The 24,013-nt window shown below is 48.6% G+C and overlaps 1 protein-coding gene across 4 annotated transcripts in view; it reads left to right on the top strand.

Moving 5' to 3' along the window:
* SRRM4 (serine/arginine repetitive matrix 4) overlaps nt 1-21,672 on the top strand; it is a 173,128-nt gene extending 151,456 nt beyond the window's left edge. For all 4 annotated transcript variants that reach the window (XM_086347911.1, XM_086347910.1, XM_086347913.1 and 1 more), the window contains 5 exons: nt 5,666-5,970; nt 8,784-8,987; nt 12,298-12,408; nt 13,527-13,667; nt 15,413-21,672. In XM_086347911.1, coding sequence (XP_086204037.1) covers nt 5,666-5,970; nt 8,784-8,987; nt 12,298-12,408; nt 13,527-13,667; nt 15,413-15,692 — 1,041 coding nt within the window. In that variant the 3' untranslated portion in view covers nt 15,693-21,672. The remainder of the gene's footprint in view (nt 1-5,665; nt 5,971-8,783; nt 8,988-12,297; nt 12,409-13,526; nt 13,668-15,412) is intronic.
* The last annotated feature ends 2,341 nt before the right edge of the window (nt 21,673-24,013 follow it).

Genomic DNA, 24,013 nt, shown 5'->3' with positions numbered 1-24,013 from the left:
TGCAGTCCATGGGGTCGCTGGGAGTCGGACACGACTGAGCGACTTCCCTTTCACTTTTCACTTTCATGCATTGGAGAAGGAAATGGCAACCCACTCCAGTGTTCTTGCCTGGAGAATCCCAGGGACGGGGGAGCCTGGTGGGCTGCCGTCCATGGGGTCGCACAGAGTCGGACACAACTGAAGCGACTTAGCAGCAGCAGCAGCAGCATGCCCAACTACAATGTTGACAGTTCCTTCAAATTTATTGGCAAACATAAATTTGTTTAGCCAATAAGTGCGCCAAAGAAAGCATAACTTAAAACTCTGAAACAAAGCATAACTTGGCCTGTCAGTTTTCTAGGGGTAATTTGGGGTGTTGAGACAGATGCTGTCCATTTATGTCCCCACCCCTCACTTCACATACTGCCAGTGTCCAGCTTCCAGGTATTGCTCTCTGGCTGCCAAAGACCACTTTGCTTGGCTGGGCGGCAGTTTGAAACTGCTGGAGAATTGACACGTGTTGGGGGAAACCTTTAACCCGTGAGTAGTGAGGAACTGGTGTATAAATATCCAGCTCCCTCCTTGGTTGAGATGAATTCTGGAGCCAGTTCTGTCCTCTCTCTTTTCTCTCCCCCAGCTTACTGCCCCTCAAATAAGATTCCCTGGTCTCAAATAAACTTCCAGCACTCAAATTCCTGTCTCAATTTCTAGGAGGATCCATATGGAGACAGGTGTTATTTCACTTTGTGATTAAACAAATTTTACAGGGGCTGAATTTTTGTGCAAAGCCCCCAAAATAGGCCTTTGTGAAGACATGGAAAGAAGGACACGACTGAGATGGAGGAAGGGTTCAGAGTGGACCACAGAAGAGAAACCCGGTGAGAGGGTCCCAGGCCTTACATAGGGGTCCCAGTACCATGAGTGCATTGTTCCTGCACAAAAGTGGATCTAGAATGACTCCTCCCAGTGAGCCTCTTGAGGACTGTTTTGCAGCTAAGATGGGGATATAGGAGCAGAGAGCAGTTATGTGCATAGAAGAGAAATTTCCAAGAGGTGAAGAAGAAGATGAATTGTGAGAGGCCTGTTATCAAAATGAAAGACAGGGAGGAGCAAGGGGGGCCATCCTGTCATGTCAGCGTCCAGTGGGCAACAGTTTGCCTCTTCCATGGCAGAGTGGAAGTGAGTATCTGATGAGGAAGGAGACACTTAGGGACAGGAGGCAAGAGCACAGAGGCCTCTGTTGTCTGCCTGTCATTATGTCCTTGACTTGAAGGGCTCCTCTGCATTGTCATGGCACTCCCTTACACACACACACACACACACACACACATACCCTACAGTCTGCCTTTGGCCCCCCTGAGCTATATCTTCCCTCCTCTGGAGAAAGAGGAATCCAAGACTAACAGGTCATTAAACAATCTGGACATCCCTAATGAGTTTATGAAAATATTTCTATCATCTGGAAACAGGGGCAGAGCCCGCTGAGACTGGTAAAGACACAACCAAGTAGAGGTCAGCTGAAGGTAACAGAAATGCACGTCTTCGGGCTCTTCCCCCAACCCTCAAAGGAATCCTTAGAGCAGGTAACAGGTCAAGATGTGTGTATCCAGGACCTGCCAGGCATGTTGTTATGCTAGTTGTGCCCTCTCCAAAGGCTTTGGAGTTAAACCCCACTGACTCTCCATTTGTCGAGCCAGCTATGGAAACAGACATGGGGCTGCTTCAGTCCAGAGAAAGGTGTATCTATTTTTCTAATTTGTCTGGCCAGAAGGGGCACCATTTTCGATTTCCTGACCCAGGAGGAACACCATTCTAGCACCCAAACAAAGTCACTGCATGGGCCAGAAGCCCTGTTGAGCGCAAAAGACCAGATCCAGTTCATCTTTTAACCTGACCTCCCAGAATAGCAGAAGGTGGCAAAGGAAGTAAAGAGACCCAACACTGCTTGTCTCATCTGGAAGGCTCCTCAGGTCTGGAGCTTCTCACCTTAGCCTGGAGCTTATGCTGTTGAGCATCCGTAGACTCTTGCTTTCTCTGAGATTGTAGGCCCGAGGAGGGCTGGGGGGAAGAGCTTTCCTTCTCTCTGCCACTGACGTGGACCTAAAACTTGATTATAGAGGTTCTCTGTAGCTCACATGCCCAGCCCTGAGCTGGTCTCAAGACCCCAACTTTCAGCCCATCCAGATAGAGACAGGTAATTATCCCACCCAGTAACAGTGCTGTGGCAGACAAAAGCTACTCATTTTTGAATGAGTGAATGGATGAATGAAAGAATGAATGAAATAGAGTTTTGTGTTATCCTGGCCTGGGACTCAGAGAAGGCTTTCAAGAGGAGGTGATATGTAAACTGGAGGATGAATAAATTTATCCATGTCAAGTAAGGAACAGGGGGAAAATGTTCTAGGTGGAGGAAATGGCATGTGCAAATGGCCTGGGGTTGGGAAAGCAAGATGTGGTGGCAAAACCAAGAAAACTTCCCAGTTGATTGCCTTAAGGTTGTACAAACCAAAACTGGGGAGGGGCTGTATGGAAGAGATGAGGTTTGGGAAGGACACAGGATTGGGTTGTAAAGGACACTGTCACACATGTCAAAGAAATGGGACTTTTAGAGAGGTTGGTATTCTTAGCATAGGGTCAAGTTAGTGAGCACATTTCAGTAGTACAATTATCTCTGTTTTCTGGCAATGATAGGAAAGCATGATGCCTTATACAGTTCTCAGTTCTCTTACATGTGGATAGTGATTGTGGTCAGGTGGAGAGACACTGAAAGTGTCACTGTGAGCTCAGTGTATGGGATTGAGAATGTGAAAAAGGCAAGGTCACTGTCTATATCCATTAGCCTCCAGGGGCCTTACATTCAGGAAGTCCTTCTCCCTGGGTACCCATGATGCACCAGGACATATGCTTTGAAATTAGTAGTCAAGGTGGAAACGAGTACCTGGGTGGAGAAAAGCCCGGCCTGGATGCCTCCAGGTAGCAAGCCACAAGATAATGAAATCCATTATATTCATAGTCCAGCCTGGCTTCCTTCAGGAAGGGCTTACCTGAATCACTTGTGATACACTGGCTACCAAACACTTATCATCTCTGCGGCAAAGATTCCATGAGCTCAAACCAAACCCCAGCCTGAGAGTCCAGGTCCCAGGATCCAACTGCCCTGTGTGATGCTTTCTCATTCCTGACAGAGGTGGTGGAAATACACGTGTGACCACTGAACTCACAGAGGTGGTAAAGATTTGGCATCCAACCTGCAAACTAGAAGACAAAAAGGAGCTGAATGGAAAAGGGGTCTTTACATTAATTTTAAAAGAAATCTCACACTAGAAAGCCCCACTTGGGCAACCTTATTTTAAGATCCCTTGTCCGAGAGCAAAAGTAGCCAGATGTCAAATGGGAAGTGGCAGCCGCATTGGGTGAAAAGTTGGTAAAGTTGGACCATCACCTTGTCGGTGTGCAAAGTCTCCTGGGGGAATCTGCAAAGGAAGTTCTGCCTCCCCAACTCCAGGAGCTGATATCCTGAGCTGGTGGAGCCATTGCTATTACTCTCACTGTTTCAGTGTCTCTGTATCTCATGCTCATGACCAGTTGCTGAGAATACAGAAATATTTCCTCAAGAAATCCCTAGAGCCCCCCTTCTTTAGACTCAAAGTTCATGGGAGAAACGGGGCGGGGGAAGTAGGCTTTTGATGGCGAGACCTATGCTAATACTTGCAGGGCCTGGGACAAGAGTATAGAAGGAGAAGCCACACACTAAATGTTTTTAAATCAAGACAGCACACTTAGGTGAAGTATGTTCTCCTATCTTGGCAAACATGTCTTTGAAATGATCGGGAGAGTCAGATTTGGATTTAGAGCCTTGGACCCCTCGGAGTGCGGACCACAACATGACAGTGTGGAGAGAATCTGCCCCAGCGCCCTGGTCCCTCCCATTCTCCCCCTACATCTTGCTTCATCACCATGACGGACCTCTCACACATGCACATGGACACCTCAGTCCGAACATCCAAATTCCATTCAGATAGCCATGTTTGGACCTACAAATGTGCACACTTGAAACGTGGTCTATCCCTGGGAGAATAGATCATGGAGAGCCTGAAGAGACCCTGGAAGGGGACTCAGCAGCCGGACTTCAGGTCTCCAGAGACTAAATCTCAAGGAAAGGTTTCCAGGTAACCCCTCAGATTTCTCCACCCATGGGAATGGTTGTCACTGGAGGAGACCCAGGCAGAGGTCCCTCTTGCCCACAGCTAAGCATGGTATATTGATGGGGACCAGAACCGAGCCCACTGTGTCATCTGAGCTGAGACTGGTCTGAATGTTTAAAGAAAACCATCCATTATACTTCTAAACACTCTATAGCCTTCCCAAGGGGGCTGGCTGTCCATCACCTCCTTTACTTCTTCATCTGTCCTAGATCAGCCACACCCAGGATCCTGGGGGCCCTTCGGCATTCCCAATCACCCCAAAGCCAAATCTCCAAGCCCCTCCCAAAGCTGTTTGTTACAAGCACACCTTCCCTGTGCCCCACCCCCCATCTTGACATCTCGGATTGATGCAAACTCTAGCCACCATCTGCATTGTCAGCAAGGGTTTCTTGATCCAACTTGGGCGTTAAGGGACTGACAAATTTAGTGTTGATGGCTTGAGGTCCCCTTACTGAGAAAGCCAACCAAAAGTGATGCTTCACCTGTCAAGAACACTGAAAACCCAAAGTCCAAAGTTCAGGGCCAAGTGTGAGGATGTACAGAAAGGTGTGTGTTTTTACTTGTCATTTGCGACTCTAATGATGGACTCACCTTGCCCGCTCTTCCCTTTCTCTTACACCTTACCTACCTACTAAAGGAGGAGTTCTTGCTTGGTAAGTGGATATAATCCGCAAAGACATGAGAGAATTTATTAGAAGCCACTCGAGAGCCTTAGCTACCTTCTCCAGGGGGAAAGGACACACGCAAATATCCGTAGAGAGCTTTTTGTTTGTTTGTTTTCAGTCAGACAATTTGACTTCCATTTTTTTTGTCCCCCCACCCTTTCTTTTCCCCTTTAGTTGAAAACTACTAAAATATCATTTTGTGACCTTGACTTTATATTAAAAAAAAACCCTCTCATCTTTATTTCATTTCTTTTCCCCATGTGATATTCGTTTAGGGTTCTATTTGGGCAACTTTTTCTTTAAGAGAAAAAAAAAGTCAAATTCATTGAAGATTTGGTTGACATTTAAAATTTTGGCTTTATCTCCTTTTGTCGTTTTTAAGTTTCAAGATGTATTTTTTCAGGCCCATAGCTTCCTTTCTTTCCCCCTACCTTTCTTTATTTTTATTGTTGTTTTAGGTTAAGGGTGTTTACACACACCCCCTTTCTTTTAAGTTGTCTCTTTTGTTTGAGTTAATTCATTAGAAATTTTGTATTATTTCCTTTTTCTTTTGTTTAATCTGAATCGCATGCTTTTTCTCTGCATGATACCTAAATCTTCCAGTTATCCTAGCAGGGGGTTTAAAAAAAAAAAGATCTCCTTTCTGTGGTATTCTTTCAGGAATTTGTGCTTTTGTTTTTTGGCGTCTCTTCTTTCCTCTCCTCTCTCTCTTTCCTTTCGTTACAGTGCATCATGATGGTAAACATTTCTTGGTTATTTAGACGCAACCCACAGGCCTGGCACTCAGCAGTGTCCAACGGGTGTTTTTGCTTTCAGATCACTGGGTCGGGGTCTGCTGCTGACCTCTTTACCAAAACAGCCAGCCCGCTTACCACCTCCCGAGGACGCTCCCAGGAGTATGACTCAGGCAATGACACCTCCTCGCCACCCTCCATGCAAATCAGCTCAACCAGGTCTCGGGGTCAAGAGAAGGGGAGCCCCAGTGGGGGCCTAAGCAAGAGCCGGGACCCCAACAGTGGAAACACCTCTGATTCAGGGAACTCTTTCACCACTTCCTCACCCCAGAACAAGGGGGCCACTTTGGAGAACCTCTCCCCCACCAGCAGGGGCAGAGAATCAAGGTCAGTGCACCTGGATGGGAGGAGGGGTTCTGACTGAGCTCCACCATCTCAGTCTCTCACCCTGGCACTGCACCACACACACACACACACACACACTCGAAGCCAGGAGACTTTTATTTGTAAAAGAGAGAGAAATTAGCATAATTTGGGGGGTGGGAATCAAGGAGATCAGCTTCAGGTATAGCTGGATACAGGGTCTCAAAAATGTGTCATTGAGAAGTTGCCTTTCCCATTACTTCTCTCAGCTCTGCTTCCCCCCTCTTGGCTTTTTTCTCAAGCAGATCATTCTAAAGCATTGGCAAGTATGCCATCCAGTTAACATCCTGTCAATCTAGCCAGCCAATGGAAGGGAAATGCCTCTTTTCCCAAAATTTCAGCAAACTATCAAGGCAAATGCTCACTGGCTCTGCTTAGTCTACCTTGTTCACCCAAGACCAAACACACTGCCCAGAGGATGCTATGTTCTTGGCTAGAATTTGTCACATGCCACCATCAGAGCTAATGAATCTTCCTGTGTACACTAAAATTGAAGAAAGTCTGGTTCTCTGAAGGGAAAGCAGGGTACTGTTAATCAGGAGGAGGAATGGAAGTTGGGCAGGAAAAAAAAGATGTCAATTTTATCAATAATTCCAGGAGAAAGTCTTAACATTAAGTCACTATCATTTAAAAATATGCCACAGTATTTACTTTAAAGCTATTATGCAGGAAATACTGAGAATAGCAATAACAAGAACAGTAACAGAAACTATTATTGATGGAGCCCTGACTAAATGCTAGGTATCATGCCAGGTGCTTTCCACAGATAATCTTCCTTACCTCCTGCTACAACCTTTATGGGATAGGTACTATTATAACTTTCTTTTAGCTAATGGGGAAACTGAAGCTCAGAATAGTTAAGAAACTCAGTTAATAAGGGCTGGTACCAGGACTAAAAACAGATTTGTGTCTCCAGAACTGGAGTTAAGCCTGAACAGCATCTAGCAGGTACCTGCTTAATCTGATATACATGGACAGCAGGATTAAATAATTTAGACCCAACCTTTCACTGTGAAATATAAATGATCTTTAAATCCATGGCTGTTTATGTCATGTCAGCTATGAGCAGAGGGCAGAGTGGAAGAGACATCAGTTCTAAATCAGGGGAACCATAGACAGTAAAAGCGGGGGCTGGCAAGGGAGCAGGGACATGGGCTTCAGAGCTGGACAGATCAGTATTTGAGACTCTGAGTGGCCTTGAGCAAGCAACTCACCCTTCTGAGTCTTCTCTGTAAATAAGGGGTAATAATAGTACCAACTTCCTAAAGTTGTTGGGGGAATAAATGAGATGATGCTTGTGAAGCACCCAGGATGCTAACAGGCTCAGCATGTTTATTCCACAGCTGTTTATTGATGACCTAGGACTTATGTCTCAGGCTCTGTCCTAGGTGCTGAGATACAGTGTCCAGAGAGACATGAGTTCTGTCTCCAGAAAGCTTGGTGTCTGGTGGAAGGAGATAACAATTATAAGACCAAGCAAGCCATCTAGGGGTGGGGAAGCATTGGGGCTGGAGGTTGTGATAACACATTGGAGGTGACATAAGGAACCGAAGGGAGTCAAAAGCCTGAAACCATGAGTCAGTTCAGTTCAGTTCAGTTCAGTCGCTCAGTCGTGTCCGACTCTTTGCGACCCCATGAATTGCAGCACGCCAGGCCTCCCTGTCCATCACCAACTCCCACAGTTCACTCAGACTCACTTCCATCGAGTCAGTGATGCCATCCAGCCACCTCATCCTCTGTCGTCCCCTTCTTCTCCTGCATCAGAGTCTTTTCCATTGAGTCAACTCTTCACATGAGGTGGCCAAAGTACTGGAGTTTCAGCTTTAGCATCATTCCTTCCAAAGAAATCCCATGTTCTAAGGCATGCAGACAAGGAAGGGAACAGGACTATTCCAGGAGAAACAAGTAATCCATTACGGCTGCAGTCAAGAAAGGAAAGTGCCAGAGCTGAGACTGGAGGGTGAGCAGGGGCTGGGTCATGATGAAACCATATTAATGTGATTTGAACTTGACCCTTGGCCCAATCCAAATGAACATGTCCTTACTAAGAACCAACAGGAATCCAGCATGGCTCTAGGCAAGGTAAGGATATGACAGGACCCTGTCCTTTGTGTGAGTTTGAACAAGCCTCTACCCTTCTTTAGGTCTCCATTCCCCCATCCACAAAATGGGCTATACCAGTTTCCCAAACTTAAATCAGCCAGTTTTTGAGTTGTTCCATATCCAGGTACTTCTGTTACTTTTATTTACCTTAATAAACTCACTTTTTACTACAAGGAAGCTTATAGTACTATCTTAAATAGAACATTTTTATCTCTTGTCCTAATAGAAGGTACCTGTGAAAATACATAGGATTAAAACAAAGTATTTAATTTTAGTTACAGTTGCCTACCCAAGGTTCTGAGTCTCAGGCCTGCTGTCTCTCTTTGCAAGTGTTAAAAGAGACAGTAAAAGCCCACTAGTACCCAACCCGGGCTTTCTCATTAATATAATCAGAGGGACTGAAAAAGACAGGACAGAAACTAAATCTTGCACCATGGGATTTGATCACACCCACCCTGCCCCCTCCCCTTTGGTGTGTTTTCCACTCTATCTCTACTCCTCTAACATCTGTGGTCTGGGAAATCTTTCCAGAGGTAGTAGAGGGGGAAAGGTGGGGGGGGGGGCGGGTTGCAAGCGCACCACAGCCAAGGCAAAGGTAGGCAGGTGAGTATCAGCTCAAGATGCCCCCAGACCAGTGGGCAGGCCAGTGCTAACAGTGGTTCTCTCCCATGCAGAGGATTTCAGTCACCATGTCTGGAATGCACCGAGGTGAAGAAGTCCAATTTGGTTCCATCCACAGCCCGGAGCTCCCCCATGAGAGGGTGCTCCCGAAGCTCCTCCTACGCCAGCACACGCTCCTCCAGCCACTCCTCCCGATCCCCAAACCCCAGAGCCTCCCCCAGGTACACCAGGAGCCGATCCACCTCCTCTGGGAAAAGGTGAGTGCAGTTTTGACCTAGACTCTTCAGCTAGCTAGGGTAACTAGACATGTCCTTTGACCCCCAAGGAACAGGAATGGAACAGATTTGAGTTCAAATACCCATTCTATCCATTACTAGCTGATGGCTTTGGGTGTCAGTTAACCTCTCTGATCCTTAGTTTCCTCCCCTACTGAAATGAAAACTGTAATGTATCTTACCCTGAAGGATAGTCCTGAGGACTATTAAACACATAAATCAGTACTTAGAACGTAATATCAGTTTTGACTGTTGTTATTGTCATGAGGATCCATTCATGTGTATCAATTATCTTCTGCTGCATAAAAACTGCCCCAAGGCGTCCCTGGTGGTCCAATGGTTAAGACTCTATGCTTCCACTGCAGGGGGCACAGGTTCCATCTCTGGTTAGGGAACTAAGATCCCACATGCCATGGAGCACAGCCAAAAAAAAAAAATAAATGCCCCCAAATGTAGCATCTTATCAGTGAGTTTTTACTTCACTCCTGATTCTGTGGGTCAGCAGTTTGGGCTGGACTCAGCTGGTGGGTTGGCTGGGGGCTGGCTTGTTTGGATGACCCCAGCTGACCCATCTCTGCTCCATGTGGCCTCCCATCTTCTAGCAGGTTTGTCTGGGCTTGTTCACGTGGTGATGGCAGGGTTCCAAAAGAGATCAGTAGTATGCAAGTCCTCAGCCTGGAACAAGCATGATCTCTCCAGCCATTTCCTTAGCCACTGCAAGTCACAAGACTAATCCAAATAGATACAAGGGATGCTCCTCTTAGTGGGAGGAACTGCAAAGTCATCTTGCAAGGGGCATGGATACAGGGAGAAGAATTGTGCCCATCTTTGCATTTTACCACTCAATGCCAATAACCATTGGTTATTACTTGATTTTCTCATGTGGAATAATGATATAGCAGAATGCAGAGACATGAGATCTCAGGAATTGGAAGATTGCATCCAATCTAATCAACCCATGGCTTCATGGAGTCCAGCGTCCCTCTACAAACAAGAACTTTCAACAGCAACCAGACTGTTTCTCTGTTGCAACCATATAATCAAAACACAGTTACTTATGCAGGTGTTTACCTCAAGACCAGTTCATTCAGAATAAGGGGGCAAGGAATTCAACATGATAGAGTGGCATAAATAGAAGAAAAAATCAGGCAAAATGGAAAATGAAAGAGAGAAATAGAATTAAATCAGGAGGAAGGTTAACTCCCAATGGCAGGTCCTACCTTTCTGTATAGTCAGCCCTCTGTACTTGGGAGTTTCACATCCCTATTTATGAAAGACCAGTGTATTCAATGTACTCTGCCATTTTATAAAAGGTACTTGAGCATCTACAGATGTTGTTATCTACAGGGGCTCCTGGAACCAGTCCCCACAGTACTGAGGGGTGACAGTAGTCACTCTGGAGATGTGCTGCCAACGTGACTCTAAGCTCCCTGGCAGAGGAAAATGGGAAAGTGTTCCTTCACATTATAAACAAAAAAGATACAATTGGAACTAGTTGCCTGGAAGAGCAGTTATTTCTGATTTTTAAGTATGAAAAATGATTCATCTGGTTCCACAGAAAAAGGACGGTATGTACCACAGTGGATAGAAATGCCTGACATCCTTTCAAAGTGTTCAAAAACATGTTTCATCTTCACACTCTTTACTAACGTCTCTCAATAAATGGGGAAAGAGCAAGTTGGAAAAGCAAATTTTTCGGGGGCCACAGCTGGACACTATTGACCCAGGAGCTATTCCTTGTCCACACTCCTTTCCTCACCCTGGACAGTATGTAAGAATAGAGTCCCAGAGCGATAGTTATTATGATCGCCTAAAAAAGTAGGAAGGGACTAAGGAACACGTAGGTGAGGGCAAGTTAGAGCAAGACTTCTTTTCAAATTGAAAATAGATAGGAAAACTTTGGATAATGTCCACCCTACTCATCCCTGCCCATGGCAGACATTGCTAATCGATCACAGTGCTCTCTCCCACTGAACACAGACATGGCCACATAATCCCTCCCAACCCTAGCAGGAACAACTAGCAGATAAAGTCATCAATTGTGAAATGAAAATTACTTGAAAGACTGAGGAAGCAGGGTAGATGTTTCCGGGAAACTGGTGGAGAAACCAAGGGATTGGTTTCTCTAAAAGTGGGAGGCTTTAGCAAGAGGGAAGAAGTCTGGAAACAGCATCAGATCAGATTAGATCAGATCAGTCACTCAGTCATGTCCAACTCTTTGCGACCCCATGAATCGCAGCACGCCAGGCCTCCCTGTCCATCACAAACTCCTGGAGCTCACTCAGACTCACTTCCATCGAGTCAGTGATGCCATCCAGCCATTTCATCCTCTGTCGTCCCCTTCTCCTCCTGCCCCCAATCCCTCCCAGCATCAGAGTCTTTTCCAGTGAGTCAACTCTTTGCATGAGGTGGCCAAAGTACTGGAGTTTTAGCTTTAGCATCATTCCTTCCAAAGAAATCCCAGGGCTGATCTCCTTCAGAATGGACTGGTTGGATCTCCTTGCAGTCCAAGGGACTCTCAAGAGTCTTCTCCAACACCACAGTTCAAAAGCATCAATTCTTCGACACTCAGCCTTCTTCACAGTCCAACTCTCACATCCATACATGACCACAGGAAAAACCATAGCCTTGACTAATAGAGGCTAGTAATTTGGATGCATACAGTATCGTCCAGCAGAAGTCAGGAGCATCTTGTAGCCAAACAGACGTGGGTCCAAACCCCTTACTAGCTTAGTGACCTTGAACAAATCACATCATCTCTCTCTGCCTCTGTGTCCCCATCTACAGATTGGGATTGATAACAGAGTCTAACCCTAGGAAGTGCTGAGGATTAAATGGGATAATATACACAAAACATTTAGTTCAAAATCCGGCACATAGTAAAATACATAATAATCATATAATAATAAACATTTCCTGTGTGCTGGCTGTACACAAAATGCTAAGTAATTTACCCTAATTTACTTGTTTAATTGACAATTCTAATTGGGTAAGTACTTTTACCATTTTACAGATCAGAAAAGTGGCCCAGAGAAGTGAAATCACGTACCCAAGGTCACACAGCTACCAAATGGCCAGGATAGGAAGAACTCAATAAAGGGAAGTTGTTGATAATAATTATTATTAACCACCCAAAAGGGAGGGGATTTCATCCTCAGGTAAGGGCTTGAGTTCCCCCACCTGACCTCCAGAAATAAAAAGGCCTGGTGACCAGCTGAATAAAATGCTAGACAGAAGGGTCAAACCCGGCGGAGCTCAGCAGGCCCCTCAGCGGCTGTCTCCTCTCCTCCAGGTCCTCCTCGCGCTCTCCCAGCTATTCCTCCAAGTCTGGCAAGAGAAGCCCGCCTAGCAGAAGCTCTAGGTCACGCCGCAGCCCAAGCTACTCCCGCTACAGTCCCAGCAGGTATAGGCCCCGCCGCCAGGCACTGACCCCGCCCCTCGAGCTAGGCTCCACCTCCGGCCTCGTTCCTTTGTTCAGGTCCAGAATCTGCCTGCAATGCAAGAGACCCCGGTTCAATTCCTGGGCCGGGAAGATCCGCTGGAGAAGGGATAGGCTACCCACTCCAGTATTCTTGGGTTTCCCTGGTGGCTCAGCTGGTAAAGAATCCACCTGCAGTGCAGGAGACGTGGGTTTGATCCCTGGGTTGGGACGATCCCCTGGAGAAGGGAACGGTTACCCACCCCAGAATTGTGGCCTGGAGAATTTCATGGACTGTATAGTCCATGGGGTCACAAAGACTCAAACACGACTGAGCAACTTTCACTCCCTCACTCACTCCTCTCCCGCATCGTCTCTCTGGAGCGTCTCCCTCAGTTCAGTTCGGTTCAGTCGCTCAGTCGTGTCCGACTCTTTGCGACCCCATGAATCGCAGCACGCCAGGCCTCCCTGTCCATCACCAACTCCTGGAGTTCACCCAGACTCACGTCCATTGAGTCAGTGATGCCATCCAGCCATCTCACCCTCTGGAGCATCTCCCTAGCTCTGTTCAGTTCCTCTCAGGTCAAGCCCCGCCCGCTTATGGATGGGAAGATGTCTCAGCATTCCTAGTGGTTCCCTATGTCCTATCCGAGCGGCGGTGAGATCCCCAGAACTTCCCTGCATCCTCATGTACTTACCCCAAACCCTCAGCCACACCCCGGAATTCATATCCCCAGCCCTCAGCCTCTTCACACAACTAGTACTACCCCACATCCCTATGTCCAGAGCCCCTAATTCTGACTTCTTACTCAGCACCTGGGCCCACCCACCTAACCTTCATATCCTGACCCCTGAAAGGCTCACCTTCAAAGGCTGACACCCCTCCCCACGCCCAGCTGCACCCGTCCTCAGTAGCCAGTTATCCACGTAGACTCTCCCATAGCTATGCTCTCCTCCCTGGCGGCCCGTGCTGACCCTGTCCCCTGCCCCAGCGGGGTAAAGTGCAAGAGGGCGAAGTGGGTGCCCTTCTCCCACACGCTCACACCGAAAGGCCAGGGCAGCCTCAGCTCCCCAGTAACCACCCCATCACCGCACCCCTTCAGGGAGCGGAACCCCAAGTACATCGAGAAGGATTCGCAGCAACGCGAGCGCGAGCGAGCTCGGCGGAGACGTCGGTCCTACTCGCCCATGCGGAAGCGCCGGAGAGACTCCCCAAGCCATCTGGAGGCGCGGAGGATAACGAGGTGAGGCCAGGAAGCCCGGTACCACCTCCACCTCACTTGCACTCCCTTCCCACCCTCCCACCCGCTGGAGCCTCCTTTGGGCTGCATTTCAGGACTGTAGGAGCTCAGGGACCTCCCCAACCGCTGAAATGAGGTTTCAGTCAAAGCCTGGGGCGAGTCAGCACCCCACCACCCAGAGGGCTTGCCAGAAGGGGGCGGGCTCGGTGGGCGGGGCTAGAATGAGGTGGCAGGCCAAAGGGTGGAGCCGGCCTGAGGAATCGGGTGTGGCCGGAACCTGCGGAAGCTACCGGGATGCCTCTTGCAGGGCTGGGCCATAGAATGAGGACTGGCCTTGCAATGGGGGACGCAAGCAAGGAACTGAACCAGGACATTGCGTGGGGGTGGAGCCAGGCAGTAGCAACACACCTCTACCTTTAGACTCACGCGCCCAGATGCAAGGCTTGAATACAACCGTAGGTAATTATACCCTGAACCAACCGTAGAGAGGGCGAACAGGATTGTTAGGTACCAGAAGGGGGTGGGGGAGTGGGGTGCGCTATTGGGTAAGGGGAAGACCAGTATTTTGGAGAGGAATCTTGTCTGTGCCACTTTCCGAGTGAGCTGGAAAAGTCTCTTCACCTCCCAGAATCTTAAGTTTTTTCACCCATGAACTGCTGGAGGAAATAACTCCTAAAAGTGTCAAAAGGATAAAATGAAAAGAGGCAAAGAGATATGAATGCAATTTATACACTTAAATGCAGAGTACTAGAACACATTGTGTGCCATTGTGATGGACTGAATGGTCAGACTTGGTAGGTAAAGATTTCTGTAACAGGTAGTCTTAGATGAGAAAAGCCCTAGAAGAGAATCCTGAAGTCTGAGAATCCTCAGGCCTTGAAATGGAGAAAATGGCTGAATGCTGCCCTAAAAATGGCTCTTGAAAATTTGTGGGTCTTCCTTCTGGTCCTCCAAGGGTCAGCTACTCAGTCCAGAGACCCACAAGGAAAGGAGAATCCTGGCTGCCCATGCCTTCTCCCTAGAGATGACCTGAAGGAGAAAAAAGAGCTTGTGCCCCAGACAGTAAGGCAGGGTAATGGTGTCATCTTCTCAGATGTCTCACTGAACAGCCTGCCTTGGCCTAGGACATATTGTGGGAGTCCTACACTCACTGCCTTGACTTTCAGAGGTATCCTTGAAGTGGACTTGGAGGAAGTCTTAAGAAAAAGGCTCTCTGGGTTCTGTACTCAACCCCAAATAATCCACCTGAGTGAATCCATTCAATGTTTCCCAAGCTTCCATCACTCACCACTTTTGCCTTATCTGATTAAGTGTACTGCTTACTTAAATTTCTTTAAATAGATACGCCTTTTTTTGGGGTCCATACATTTATTTCAAAACGAAACTTGATACACTATAATAAATAGAAAAATCAACCTCTTTTGCCATAAATAGAAGGTTCTAGTAAAAATAAAAATAGCAAAACAAAACTGTGATTAAAGTTGAGATGTAGATTCTGTGGCCAGCTGGATGCTCTCTCTGAGCCCAGCCTTGCTATGTTAAAAAAGCGAGATTATCACTTTTCAAAGCATATCAGCATTAGACTGAGACCACCTCCTTGATGTTCTCAGGACTGCAAGGGAAGAGTAACAGGAATTCTTTTTCCCTGCTAAGGAGATGGGACATGTCTCCTGGGACAATGTTTGTGCTCCCGGGATTGCAGCTGGGAGGAGTCCTGCCCTGACACTTTCCCCCTCTGATCTCTGCAGTGCCCGGAAACGCCCCATCCCCTACTACCGGCCCAGCCCCTCTTCGTCCAGCGGCCTCAGCAGCACCTCCTCCTGGTACAGCAGCAGCAGCAGCCGCTCAGCCAGCCGAAGCTACTCCCGGAGCCGCAGCCGCAGCCGGAGCAGGACCCTCTCTAGCAGCAGCTGCAGCTCCCGCAGCCCCAGCCTGGGCTCCCGGAGCCGCAGCCGGAGCCGGAGCCGGAGTCGGAGTCGGAGTGGGAGCTACAGCTCAGCAGACAGCTACTCCAGCACGAGGCGCTAAGCCAGGGCCCTCCCGTGAGCCCACTACCTGTGGGGCCCCTTTCACTCTGACAGCCTCCCCCACTCCCCGCCCACCCTGCCTTCTTGGTGACAGACAGCACTGAGGGCTCCCAGGCCCTGTCCTTCTTGCTCTCCTGGGGAGGAGGAAAGGAGGGTGTGGGGGCTTCAGTCTCGATGTGGAGCTGCTGCGAGCCTCCACCACACCCTCTGGGGCTCAGCTCAGGGCTGAGCATGTGGAGAAGACTACCTTCTTTTGGCACAGAAAGGCCTCAACGGTTTATAAGGAGCAACGAGTCCATGACTCAGAAGTTTGGGTCTGGCCAGGAAAATGTAGAGAGAGTTCTGCTAACCCACTGCTGCCAGGCTGCATACCGAAGACCAGTGGTATTTATCACACCTGACCTCCTTCTCTTCTCATCCAATCTCATGGCTACACGTGTATGGACCCCCATGGACCCCATGGGGTGAGGGGTGGATTTTAGAAGAGAGCAGGGCGGTTCAGGTCCAGGAGCAGGGATCAGGAGTTTTAGCTCCCCACATAGGCCATAGCAAGTGCTGAAAGGCTATTGGGTCCTAGAAAGGGGGACACGTGACTAGGGGACATGGACATTTCACTTGGTGGTAGGTATCAGGAGCTAGGAGATGGACTCTCTGGTCATGAGTCTAGAAGCAAGAAGGAGGGGGGATAAGCCCACTGCTCCCAGTATCTCCTTGTGGTCAGGAAGAGGGGCCCAGTAGTTTCTAGCCGTGGAGAGGCCACCACGCCATTTACACAGAATGCCTCTTGGTGGCTCACAGGGACCCTGCGACCTCTGAGGAAGGACACAACAAACAGTCAGGACAGCTGGGGCTGCAACCCCACTTCCCAAGTTTGCCTCGGCCCCAGTAGCTGGCAACAACTTGATTCCACGGGACCATCTGCTGAACATTCCCCAGTGCCGTGGCCAGCTGCCAGTCCCCAGCGCCAGCCAGTCTGGCCTTACCCTCCGGTTGGCGCCTGCCTGCCCCCTCCCCACTGCCCAGACTGCCGCACCCTGGATCCTACCCAGTGCAGCCAAGCACCCACTCACCCACCTACCACCCTCAGCCTAAGTCACCCATTTTGCCCCTCAGGAATTTTGCCAGGATAGGGCACAGCAGCCCTGGATGGGGGAAAGATCCAAATCCAGAGTCTGGGGGAGAGGAGGTTAGATGCTCCGAAGCTCCTGCTGGTTTCCAGAGTTCTTCCCAGCTTGGGAGAAGCCCCACCCTCATTTCTGCCCTCACCCCACTTCCCCCCCCACCCCCGCCGGGGCTGGGCAGTGAAGGTAAGCTGATCTGCAGCACACAAACACCACCAGCTGCTTCACCCACGGAGGGCACTAAGAACAGGGGCATGAGGGAGAAGATCCTTAAAATAAACTCTGGGGCATCCCCCTCACCAGCTGACTGGCTTTCCGGAGCCTTGCGGGTGAGATTCCAGTTTGTGGTGGCAACAGCAGCAGGGCAGGGCATGAAGGGAGAGGGTGAGCGGGACAGTCCCCAGCTTTGGAACCTGGGGCTCTGGGAAGCAGAGAACCAAATATTCTTTATCCCTTGTGCCCCGAGGAGGGGAAACATTTTGGGGAAAAAAAAATCCTGTTTCTTAGAAGCAGTGACGTCCTCCCTCCCCAGTCTCTCCCATCGCATCAGCCATGGGGCCAGGAACTGCCCTGCAACGATCCAGAAAGTCCATCTGCCAGCAGGAGAGGGGAGCCGGGCCCCGGGGCAGCAGCGGGGACCCGGCCTCTCTATGGCCCCCGCTGGCCCAGAACTGGGCCCCACCTGCCAGGACCAACGGGTGCCAGTGCGGTCACTGCAGAAGGCCTGATGGCAGGTGCCTGGGACAGGGGCAGGTGCCCTGGGAGAGCCTGTACAGCAACTGTAAATAACCCTCTTCCCCGCCCAGGAGCCCGAACTGGACTCCAGTCTCCCTTCATGGAAACAAAGGCTTTCTGGAGCCACGGAACCTCCTTAGCAGGACAGCAGTGAAAGACTCAAGAGCCCCCATCCAGACTGCCTTCATCCACGCAATTCTGGGGGACCATTTTTGCCTGGGGCTCCTAGCTAACCTCTTATTTATTTATTTATGTTTATTTATTTATTTATGGGATTCCCTCTGCCTCCCTCTCTTTTTCTCTCGGTTGCCATTAGCAGTATTCAAGTATTTATTTATTTATATGGAGAGGGTGTGTATATCTGTGTGTGTGGTGTGTGTGTTTGGGGAGGAGGGGAAACTTCTAAAGTATTTTTGTGCATCTCTTTTTTTTCCCCTCATGTGTCTATGGATGGGATTTGAGAGGCTGGATGTGGGTGGGGATGTTTGCCTTTTCCCTGAAGGGGAGAGACTTAGAACTCTAAGCTTGGAACACACTGGAGGTGGCACAGAAGCATTTCAGGCCAAAGGTTCATGACTAAGCCCAAGTTGGGTGAAATTCAGGCCTGCACCCCAGTCCCCTGCCTACCAGTTACCTAACTGAGGTACCAGAAAGATGAAAATGGTCAAGAAGCTTGTGAGCTAAGGTGCTGACCTGACACTGAAGAGTCACAGCTGACATGGGGGTTAGAGTCTAAAATAAGGCAAAAGCTTCACAGTCTAAATCATCTGTGAAAGACCTTTAGGGAGGCACCCAGTGTGAGACATATGTGCACCTCTGAATCTCACCCTTATTCCAGGGAATATATTAGTGGGTGAGGTCATTTGCTCTTCTGAGCCTAAGCTAAGTTTTCATAGAAGTTACACATGCTTCTGAACATCCCCTTAGCTAATTTCTCCCCATCCCCTGTGAGCTCAGGGTTGCCCTAGTGACAAGTTATCAGCCGTCCTGAGAGAGAGAGACAAACCCAAAGCAAAAGCCTTTTTCTGTGACCTCAGGAGAGAGCATACTACTATTTTTGAAGTTGGAAAACAAACGAAAGGAGCAGCCAGAGGCTCCCCCCACCCCAACCCCCTCGAGAAGGCCATTTCAAAACCTGTCTTGGGAGCCAGAATCCAGAGGTCTTGACCAGCCCTGGCTTTCTCACCCACTAGCAGCTGAGTAGAGAGGGTGCCCGCCCTTTCCAAAGTCATTCTTCACTGCCTTGGCATGGCCAGCTCGCCTCGTCCGGCTTTGGGTTTGGTGAGACTTTTTCAACATCCCTGATTGTTTTCCCTGGCAATGTGACTTTACTCTGTTCTAACCCAAGCAACGGAGTACCCCTAGCCTGGGAAAGCTTGTAAGAACTTAAATGCCTCCTGGGAGAAAATCTGCCCTTCCCTGTCACTTGATGTGTTTCTCAAATTTCCTTTACATTTCCTTTTCTTTGCATCCAAAAATAAAACTCTTACTGGTGCACTGGTGAGCCTTATTTAACCAGCACCCCCACCCCTGGCACTGCTGTTTCTCTGCATCCTTCACCCTCAATACACTTCTGCTTCCAGGGGATGATACAGACGGTCTGAAACCTGCTCATGGTGAGGACTTATTTTAAAAAGTAGTATGGGAAATGGGAGGGAGATGTGGCTTGAGGTCAAACAACATGCGGCCCTTTGACCCTCCTGCTCTGGATAGTCCCTGGATGTGTGGAGCTAGGCAAATTGCTTCTTTTCTCTAGAGGGCCAAAGTTTCCACCTTTGAGAAGTAGAGGAGTTTTTGAGATACAACCCAGAACATTGACCTGAGGCCTGGGCAGTTCTTCAAAGACCTAATGAGTTCACTGAGACTTAGAGAAAAAAGGAAAATATCCTCAAACATTTTTAGGAGGTTCTCAATCATGAGAATAAAGCCTAAAAGCAATGTGTGAACTCCCATTAGTAGATTCAGAAAAGTGAATTCAAATCCCTCACCCAAGAACATTCTAGTTGATCTAGGTTGGACTGCATTCCTGTCTCCATCTGTTCCCTTCTTTGATGGAAAGTTAGTCTTTCAGAAGCAAAACACACAAATTATGATGTTTGAAAGACACCAGGCTCTCAATCTCAGAGAGCCCCCATCACTTTATTTACCGAGACCCATCTTCCTTTCCAAATGGCTTTGCTTGAAGAGGTGAATATTTGGGGTGCTCCCAAAGGTTTGAAAGTCCATTTTTTTCTTCTCAAGTCTCATTTTTATCTTTTCTTTTGCTGTATTCCTTTTCACAAATATTCAAAATAGCCTCACGTGCTTTACTTTCTTTTCCAGCTAAACAGAAAATTGTGTCTGATTTAAAAAAAAAACAGAATCCTCAAACTACATCCCTTCCATTGTCCAATGGTGTCCAGCTGAGGACCTTAGGGTAGATACAGTGTCAGTCGAGCAATGCTTTGTTGCATCCTCTTCCTTCTCTGCACCTATAGGCCAGTGATACGGATGGGGTTGCCATCTCCCCTCTGTCTGTGGCTGTTGTTTTGCATTATTTTCAGTTTCCTGAGGGTTTTTTGGTTTTATTTTTGGTTGGTAGTTGTTTTGCATTGTAAATACCATGATGGGGGCCCCTCATCAGAATGTGGCTTAATGAATAATATATTTCCTATTTATTGAGTGGTATTGGGAGAGGTGAAAGACCACCCTTCTCCGGAAATGTTATTGGAAATCAGTCTGTCTCTCAGCTCCACTGTCTGTGGTGGGGACGTTCTCGGCCAGGTAACGAGTGCTAGAATCACCCGGCAAATTGGAATTGGCAGAAACGGAGGCTTCAGTCATACAAATTAAGCTCAAATGGAACTAAAACACTGGTTATCTTCGGGAAAACCTCATTTAGATGGAAATTAATTGAAGAATGAAATGCCTGTGCACAAACCAACTTCTATTAAAAAGTCACAACTCCTTGAAAAAGAGAGAGAGGGAGCGAAAAAAAGAGAATGAAAATTGTAATTCCTTTCTCCGGCCAAGAAAAGCTATGCCTCATCTTCTAACGAGCTGAGCCAAAGAGACTGGAACAGCGTTCTTGTGTGGTTCTCTTGCCTATATGTGTCTGTCTGGGTGAAATGGAGTGGTTCTCGGGTCTCAGTCTTATCATCTGTAACATGGATATTGGCCTAAGTGTTCTTCGTAGGGTGGAGGGAAGGGTTCTAACTCTGAGGCGGTGAGTTCCACACTGTCAGATGTAGAATCCCTTGTATCTTCTGCTGACTACAGGTTGAAGGGTCAGAAGGAAATAAAGCAGGGTGTGGACTTAATTTGCAGAGTGAGTTGGGAGTAGCTGAGTCCTGGCAGAAACAGGAGACCTCCAGGTTCTGGCACCTGGGAACTTCTGTGGCCTGGTGAAAGCCCTCTGTATGAGCTTGAACGTCTCTCCAAGCCCAACCATCTAGCATATTCAAAGGACAGGCCCGGCTGACTTTGCCGTGCTCCAGATTTCAGACCCCATGTATTGTGTCAGGCCACATCTTGTGCAGTTGCTCAAACCAGCCAGCAAGACTAGTCATTCTGCTGTGACTCATTTTTCAGATGAGAAAACTGAGACCCAGGAAGGGGGCACTTGACATGCCCAGGCTCCCTTGAGCTCCGATCTGCCGGACCCCATGCCCTACCCATGCTCTTCCTGGTAGCTCTTTCTTGCCAGGCGTAGGCTGTGAGGACTTCTCTTTGTGCTGTATCTTTTCTCTCCTGATTCCCAGCTGTCTCCCTCAGCAGTCATTGGCCAAGGACCCCGTAGAATCTACCACAGCAGCCCTGGGAGGGGGCTTGATCCACCCCAGGGCCATTTCTCCACATCGGGGGCTGGAACTCCCATCTGGAAAACCCCAACCTGGGAGACCCACCAGCAGCCCAGCTCAACCTGAGCCGCCGGCCTCTACCCACCCACCCACATCAGAGGGGGAGAAGCCACTGTGTCCGCCGGCATCTTGGGACCCTGTCCCCCACCCAGTGACATAGCGGCCATGGTTTGTTTGATATCTGGTGTCCACAGCTAAGCATAACCTTCCTGGGGTTTCTGGCTTTTTTTCAGCCTGTACAAAACATGTCTCTGTTCTAATAAAAGGTTCCATGGTATGGTGTTCTCATCCTTGGCCCAGCGTCCTCTGTCTACATGTGGTGCCCAGAATCAGAGGTAGGGTGACAGGGAAGTGGGGATAGAAAGAAGCCAAGCAGCACCTGCTGTGCTACATATCGCCCCAGTGCTCATCTTGCTCCTTTCTTCAAAACAAGCCTGTATTTTGGGTTCACGTATACAGTCAAACCAGCCACCTTTCCCTAAGCCTTTTTAATCTTAGTCTTCGGCACCACCTATCTCAGGTATAGGTGTTAAGATCTCTTTTCTACTAAGAGGAAAACAGAGGCCCAGGAAAGCAAAGTCACCAGCCCAAGACCACAGAGTCCATGATAGGATGCAAGTGGACTGACTCCAGACACATCTGTTCTCTGCTCTGCCCCACAGCACATCTGCTCATGCAGTAAGTGGCCAGTTTTCTTTGGTAAAATTTTTTCTCCGAGGTCTTCATGGTCAGGAGGAAGCTCAGTCCGGGGCACAGATATGGGAGTCCAAAGACCTGGATTCTAATCTGGACCCTAGTGGTATGCCAGGGAGCAAGGACCACACCCCACTGGGCCTTGGGTTATTCATCTGTAAAACGGGGACAGCAACAGTGACCGCCCTGGGCTGCTCTGAGAACCGAATGGAATAGTGGTGTTAAGAAAACAAAGTAACAGACTGAGTGCATAGAAAGCACAACGCTGGTAAGCGTGCTGACTTCTCTAAATTGAGTCACTGAGTACATAGAAAGCACAACGCTGGTAAGCATGCTGACTTCTCTAAATTGAGTCTGCGTTATGGGAGGGGCTCAGAAAGACAGCCTAAAGTAGGCAGCTCAGAACAGTGGGGCCCCCAAGACCCAGTGGAGGCCTCCAGAAATGTGCTCGCTGTCCCATGTGAAAGTTTCTTGCCATAGAAAACAGGTGTTGAAAACACTCACAGGGCAGCCCCGTGAGGAAGTGGACAGAGTTGGGACTCTGGGGAGCCCGGGAGCCCAGTGCACGGTTGCCATGGAGAAATCTCAACTCAGGGCCGCCACGTCTCTCAATTTATCCAGAGAATCTGAATTTTTAGATTGAATTTCCTGATTTTTAAAATGTTCAAAACTCATTCTTTTTTTAAATACTATGTGGGTCCAAAAAAATTGTGTACATGCACACACACACACACACACACACACAGATAATACATATCATCCCAGGATAACATCCCAGGGGCCAGAGAGGAGGAAGTGACTCAGCCCTACCTTCACCCCTACCCCCAGGGCTACAGGGAGGTTGTCTCAGTCCCTTGTTTACATGTGAGTGGGTTATTAATTAGCTCAGGAGGAAAGATCAAACAAAACAGGCTACCCCCACCCCTCCAGAAATCTCCCTTGGGAATCTTAGATGGGACTACCTCCCTGGGGAAGATTGAAAACTATCACATCGCATCACCACTCCCTGCCCCGCCACCCCCTATCCCCACCACCCACACGGATTTCCTTCTTCCCAAATTGGCTTGGTTAAGGCAACCACCAGTGTCCTCTTTTGAGACTTCATCAATAAATAATAATTATTATTATTACTTTTTATGGATCAATTATTATGTGCCAAGCCCTTTGCATACCTTAACTTGTTTTTTGCTAATAACCCCATTTAGCCTCATTTGACAGAGCAGAAAACTGAGGCTCAGAGAGAGAAGTTCGTGTAGCTAGTGTATGTTTGAACTGAGGTCTGTGGGCTCCGGGGCCATTTCTGCTGCACTTCTCTGCCTAAGAAGGTATGAACCCCGTCTACTTGGAGCTAGCCCTCTCTATGGGCCCCTGAAATCTTTTTCCAGAAAACATGTGTGCCAGGAGGTGGCCAGCCGTGGAGGTCTTTACCCTTCTGTCTGTGTTCTGACTCCCAGTTTTGGGTTACGGGAACCCTTGAGTTTGTTCTTTCTATAATCGGCCTGAACAGGCACCCCACCCTGTCCTAGTCTCCAGGGTGGACAGCCCTGCTTCCACAAGTGCCTCTCTTTCAGGCCAGGTTGGCGACTGCCCAGGGACGGAGCAGAGGCACCACCCTCACCTTCTGCAGCCCAGGGGAACACATAGCCCTTCCATTGGGTGAAGGTGCTCAGACAAGCAGGAATGGGGGCAATATCAGAAAATGAAACTTCCCAAGAGGCAGGGGCCCCTAGCTTGCCTCATGACCTTAGCAAATCAAGCCCTTTCTGGGCCCTAGTTACTCTACTTGATTTGGCTTAGACCAGTGGGTCTCAGTCCTGCCTCCACACCTGTGACCTTTATCAAACTACCCACACTCGAGTCCCACTCTCACCCCAAATAAGAATCCCTGAAAGTGGTTGCCCATTAGCAGTCTTTTTAAAGGTTTCCCAGGTCAT

This window comes from Bos grunniens, chromosome 17 (assembly GCF_055505025.1).
Source record: "Bos grunniens cultivar Pamir isolate PY7600 chromosome 17, Bosgru_T2T1.0, whole genome shotgun sequence".
NCBI lineage: Eukaryota > Metazoa > Chordata > Mammalia > Artiodactyla > Bovidae > Bos > Bos grunniens.
Note: the sequence above shows the minus strand (reverse complement) of the source record. Positions and strands in the feature narration are given on the sequence as shown.